The 6,200-nt window shown below is 42.5% G+C and overlaps 1 protein-coding gene across 1 annotated transcript in view; it reads right to left on the minus strand.

The window, feature by feature from the left end:
- Positions 1-5,776, minus strand: part of LOC147449816 (mitochondrial pyruvate carrier 4-like) — a 62,056-nt gene extending 56,280 nt beyond the window's left edge. The window contains exon 1 of the mRNA XM_086522178.1: positions 5,620-5,776. Within this exon, the coding sequence (XP_086378304.1) occupies positions 5,620-5,674 (55 nt within the window). The 5' untranslated portion in view covers positions 5,675-5,776. The remainder of the gene's footprint in view (positions 1-5,619) is intronic.
- Positions 5,777-6,200: the final 424 nt, after the last annotated feature.

Below are 6,200 nucleotides of genomic sequence, written 5' to 3' on the forward strand. Positions count from 1 at the left end.
TCAATACGACTTGGAAAAAAAAGAAAGTCAAGCAAGATTTGATCGCGAGAACAAAGCAAGAATGCAAGAGATGTTGCGACTCTTTTCTCAAGTTCAGGAACAGATGCAAGAGATTCCGGAAAAGGAGACTCTCTTAGTCTCTTCTTCTCCCAAGCATGACACACAGGATTTGCATGATTATGAGAAGCATGATGAATCGAATGACAATGATTTGCATGATGATTTGCATGATAATGATGAGCATGATGATTTGGTTGACAATGACAAGCATGATGATTTCCATGATGATCAAGATGTGATTTCTCACAAGCATGATGAGTTACATGAAGAAGATGTGATTGTTCACAAGGATGATGTGTTAGTCTTTTTCTAGCGAAACTAACCTCGTTGTAGATTCGATCAATCACGAAGAACCAATCTTGGCTCTCGAGCCTAGGTCCAAAGAACCCCTTCAGGAAGAACCAATCTTGACTCTCGAGCGTAGGTCCAAAGAAACCTCATAGGAAGTATTATGTGTTCGCATGATTGATACGCACGCATTGTTCGAGTGTTTCATTCGTGATCGTTTCCTGTATTTTAGTCAGCGTCTTTATGTGATCTCTTTTCCTAGGCATTATATATTGTACGTTGAGCACGTTTCTCTCATGGATAAGCACGAATGTATGCGGATTTTTCATGAAAAGCTGAAAAGTATGCATTCAAGGAAGTCGCATTCCCTGTCTCTTCCTTGACACGACCCAGTTGTCGAAAGAGCACATGAAAGTATGAGCACAAAGCATGGGCATTTTCGTTGTGAATTGCCACAGTTGATTGATGTGAATCAAAAGAGAAAGATTCGATCTCATTGTTTGCGTGTGTTCGATGAACGGTTTGTCACTCCATTTCTTTGTTCATCTACATTGCATGCACAATCTTTTGAGAAGACAGGATTTTTTCCACTCACTTTACATGGAATGGGTATGTTCATGTTTTTGTGTTGGAAGTGTACCTTCATAAGTTCAGAATATTCTGAACTCACGAATTATAAGAGGGAATAAAGCACTCATAAAACTATAAAAGCAAGGGACACACGAAAAGAAGAGAAAAACAAAAACAAACAAACAAACAAACTAAATCACTTTGTTTGCTTCGAAACAAAACTAGATAAAACAAAACATTATTAACTTAAAAATGTTTTTAGAAAAGGCATGTGTAAAATAAGTTGACGCAACTTACTTAGCTTAAAACAAGTACTCAACTTTAAGCAAAAAAAAAAAAAAAAAGGATAAGACATCTTAAAAACTTAATCCTAGAAATCAAACTTCACACAACTTCTTATAACGGAACACATTCTTAAGTCCTCAGGTAAGCTAAATATGAAATCGAAAAATGAATACTACTACAAACCTACGAAGAGCAAAGAACCAAACTTGACAATATGTAATCTCAACTTCACTGCTTGTCCAAACAGGAAGAATAAGATTATCACCTTTATCATGCATAGCTTGGACAACAGCTATGACATCCCTACTCACGTCGTCAGTGCCCAAGAGTAGGTGCAGGTTTATATAGAGGTCATTCATGCTTTGAACGTACTCTACAAAACCAACGAGCTGAGTTTCTATCACCCTCCGGAGGTAATGGGCATACTCAGCCATGATAAAGGCTAGCAATTGTCAAGCTATAGTGAAAATACTAGAAGCGCTAAAGATCAAAACAACATAAGATACGAGCTAAGTTTTTGTGTTGGAAGTGGTTTCACGAATTTTCTGCCATGGAGATTCTTGAAGAAGAAAGAAGCATGACTCTCGACGAAGTTGAAGCATTGAAGGAGCCACAGAAGACTTTGTCGCTTTCAGCGCGGCCCAAAGAAGCAAGCTTTGCAGACCTTTATAAAGTTCAAGTATCGCATGACCCACACATCAGAGTGGGCCGGCGAAGAGTCCCTTCCAGGATTCCGGATGCTATTGGCGATCTCCCTCGACGCCTTACAGTTCGGTACCAATACCTCACTTTGAAAAGGAGGGAATGTCACCTGACACATCCAACCCTATGTGTCCGTGGACAAGCTACAGCACGACAAGGGTTCAGTCAGTCCAGTTAGTCTAGATTTAGCAGTGATCTAACACTTTTGTGAGTCTATTCGTAGACCGTGCATGCCCAGACACTTAGTGTAGATGCATATCCTCTGGTTGCACACAGCATGATCATAGGCATTCCCATCAGAATCCTTCAGGGAAATTTTCCAATGCATTTAGCGTATTTCACCTATTTTTGACATTTTTCACTTATTATTTTTAAGTGACTTTTGTTGGAAAGTAGGTAGAGCAAATTGAGTAAGTTTGTATATAAGCAAACTTAGCCTAGCACTATTTGGCAGAAGAGGCAACAGGAGCCAAGCTCAACAGGCAACTTCTCAACAAGACCCCTTGGTGGACTTCCCTCCAAGCAAGACTCAGCCCTAGCGTTTTGCATCATCGCCAGCAAATCCTCTCATCCCTAGCGTTTTTGCAAAGTTCCATCGCCGGTAAAACTGCAAACATCAGCGTTTTCAGCCCTTGTCGTCGGCAACAGAAACATCATACCTAGCGTTTTTGGAGCTTCAGCACCTAGCGTTTCTAGAGATCCTCAGCTAGCGTTTTTGCATCAGATCTTCACCGATACCAACCCCAGCACCTAGCGTTTTTGGTCATAGCAAGCTTCAGCCCTAAAGAGTAGCAGATTCAGCCCGGAAAGACCAGTAGTTTTCAGCCTTTAAGAACCTCAGTTTTCAGCCCCAATACTTGCAGATTTTCAGCGACAAAGACCTACAGAAACAGCCCCCAAAATCAGCGTTTTTGGACTGTAGCAGATTTCAACCCATAGTGTTTTTGGACAGCAGATAAAAGATTGCAGATTTCAGCCCTTAGGTCGGTGTCGTCGTCTTCGTCGTCATCGCCAACATAGCCTAGACTTGCATCAGTCACATGCATTCCCATTGTACCAGATTGTGCAATCATAAGTAGACCACTCTCGCCGACGAGAGTGGGGCCTTCAGAGGAGGGTTTTACGTCGTCTCTGGTGTCGTATTCTCTCTCTATCTCTCAGTCTCATACACTTGCACGCACAGTGTCCATTTACTTTGTTTGTGATCATAGCATTCTCTCATTAAGAACGGAAGGCTCTACCTTCCATAAGAACAAAAGGAACCTTGAGCACAGTTCGGAGCACTATCTTGAGCAAAGCGCAAACATTCATTCCGCTGCACCTAACATGAAGCCTTCACCCAAGAGATTAAAGGAGGTACATTGTAGAATGGATTCTACCAACTTTGGCCTCTTTCTTCAAATTGTGGCACATTCCATTTACTCTCAGGCTGTATTTCTGAAAGGAGTTCAATTGCAAGGAGTTGGTAGTCGTCCCGAGAAAAGATGAGCTTCTTCTTTAGCTACCTGGCAGCTCCACGATTTTAAGTTCCATCCGGGGATTTGCAATGTGATTTGAGGTCCTGTGACAGTAACATTATCATTGGAGACAACTCGTTGGTCCTTATATGTATTATGGAGCTTATTCCAAACCTTAGGGGAATGCATATGTCGTATCTCCCTAGTAATGTATGTTCCTCAACAACAGTTCCATCTTATCAGAGCATAAGGTTTGCAAACTATGTCAATCTAAAATAAAGACTTTGGCCAGAAATTACAGGAAGTACATTGCCACAATGGATTGTACCAATTTTTTCTTCTTTCTTCAAATTATGGCACGCTTCGTTTACTCTCGGGCTATATTTATGGAAGGAGTTTAATTGCGAGGAGTTGTAGTCGTCCCGATAACAGACGAGCTTCCTCTTCAACTACCTAGCAGCTCCACGATTTTAAGTTCCATCCCGAACTAAGAGGGGGTGTTAGAGTTTGTCACCTCTCTAGTTTCCCTTTGGGTAGAGCTACTAGTGCCACAATATCTCCTAGGGGAAATTTTTAAGAAGTCAGGGCTGTTTTGTGATTGTGCTCGGCCTACACGAGGAGATTTTCTCATTGGAACACCTAAACCATGTGTTGCCCAGCCATGCCTGCTGGCACAGTGTCTATCAACCAGTTTAACACCCCGTCAATACTAGATTTGGTCCAATGTGGAGCAACAATTAACCAATTGTGCATATTTTATGGGGTAGTCATGGGAGGAGTGGGGCACAGGTATATATGGGGCACCCATTTGAAGCACTATATCACTTGAGCATACCATCAAGCCAGTAACTTTGGTGGTCCACATCACTCTCCCCCATGTTCTCACTCTCTCTAGCGTTATGAAATGAAATTGCTGCCCCTCTCTCTCTCTCTCTTGTATTTTTTGTGCAAGCTCACCACTTCTTCACCTATGGCTTCTCACCTCAGCTGCTGTTGTCATTTACTTGGGCTGATTGTAGGAGGAGCTCCGTCTCGAAGATCTACTCCCTCCTTGTGTATACATCACAGCCCAGTACCCCAGCTGTCATTTGCTCTCTCTCCTTCACCTAAAAGATCTCTCACGAGACTAGGAGTTGAGTTCCAGAGGTGATCACTCTCTGGCGTTGTATTTGCTGGTCATCATATCTCCAAGAGATTGATCGTGTCATTTCCAAAGGCTGTCCATTGCTAAGGAGAGACATACTTGCACTTATACCGCCATTAACAAGCATTTTCATCCATCTTCCACAGCCACTTCTTATGTAGGTAGCATGATCTTGACAACACCACTGAGGAGGTTGGAATCCTCCTCATCAGGCAAGCTCTTCTCACGCATAACAAGCTTTCCCTTTTATTTATTATTTGCTTGCTACTTATTTAAGGAATTTTGTGCTCACATTGTTGCATACTCAAAGTTGGGTTTTTTTTTACCGTTTTTGCCTCGTCCCCGGCCCCATTCCCACCCATTCCCCATCCCAACTTTTACCATCCCTGACCACGTTATCACCCCATTCCCCCTCCCTTGCTACTGTGGTGAGATCTAATACAAAATGAGAGCAGGCATATTTGATACATTAGACATTCGAATTCACAATGGGGTGGAAGTGTGATCATTGTGTTGACATTTAAAAACTTGTTGAATTTAATACAAGCTTTTATCTTCTTGATCATCTTCAACTGAGAACCTTCTTCCAAGCTTGATAAGCAAACACAGCTCTCTTTCAGTAGCAGTTCACAATCTCTCACCTAACAATTTGCCATGTTCTTTGTCCTTAATGGCCATTAATGAAGGGCTATGTCCACAAGTGCCCTCCCAGTCCAGAATCCGTCTTCGATGGAGCAACCAGTCACCATACTCACACCTGCTTGTAATGGCTAAAGTTCTAAGGATAACCTTAATCTTGTCTTGTCATGGGCATCGTAAACAACCTCTAAGTTCTGCCGCATCTCTCTTCCATGGCCTTGGTTTGAGCATTCCCTCAGGTGGTAATGCCATATACTTGTGTGCTCTGTGTGTGTGTGTGTGTGTGTGTGTGTGTGTGTGTGTGTGTGTGTGTGTGTGTGTGTGTGTGTGTGTGTGTGTGAGAGAGAGAGCACCCGCCCATGCGCTTTCATAGCTCTTTAGAGAGGCAGGCAGGGTAAGCCAATTTGTAATTCGCACCCCAGCGTGTAGGCACGCTCGTGCTGGTAATCCAAAAGAAGCAGAAGAAGGACTTACTTGTTTTAGGACCGGCAGGATGGTTCCAAAGGGCCGCCAGCCGAGAGGTTGCCATCGCCGATACAGAACAGATCTAGCTAGAAGAAAATCTAACATGAGACAGTCCTCATCGTTGAAAATTCACGTTACAGGTTCAACCTTTTTGGATGGCCTTGAAATCTATCTATATGTCTATTTATTTTTCGAGGAAAGTTGAAATTTGGAATTACTGAACTGAAAAAGAGTACATGGGACCCATAGGTGGGGGAGGTCAGCCACAGAACAAGAAATTCATTCCATACAGTCTCTAAATCTAAATTTAGGAGCAGAGTAAAACTTTATAAGAAGACCTTTCCATTTTTGCCACCTGTGGTTACTTTGTATTTGGAACAGGGACAAATCTTCGTGGCAGTCCTGAACTGATTCACATGCTAGGCTAGCTGACTTGTACCTTTTTCAACCCTTCCATATTCATGGAGTGAGAAGAGCCAAAGATGGCATCATTTCTTTGGAGCCAAATGTTCCATAAAACAATGCCTCTCCAGATGTTCCACAAAAGGACATCTATTCCTTTGCAAGGGCCTAGCAACAAGCTCTTAGCA

This window comes from Adiantum capillus-veneris, chromosome 10, assembly GCF_014529385.1.
Source record: "Adiantum capillus-veneris isolate H3 chromosome 10, ASM1452938v2, whole genome shotgun sequence".
NCBI lineage: Eukaryota > Viridiplantae > Streptophyta > Polypodiopsida > Polypodiales > Pteridaceae > Adiantum > Adiantum capillus-veneris.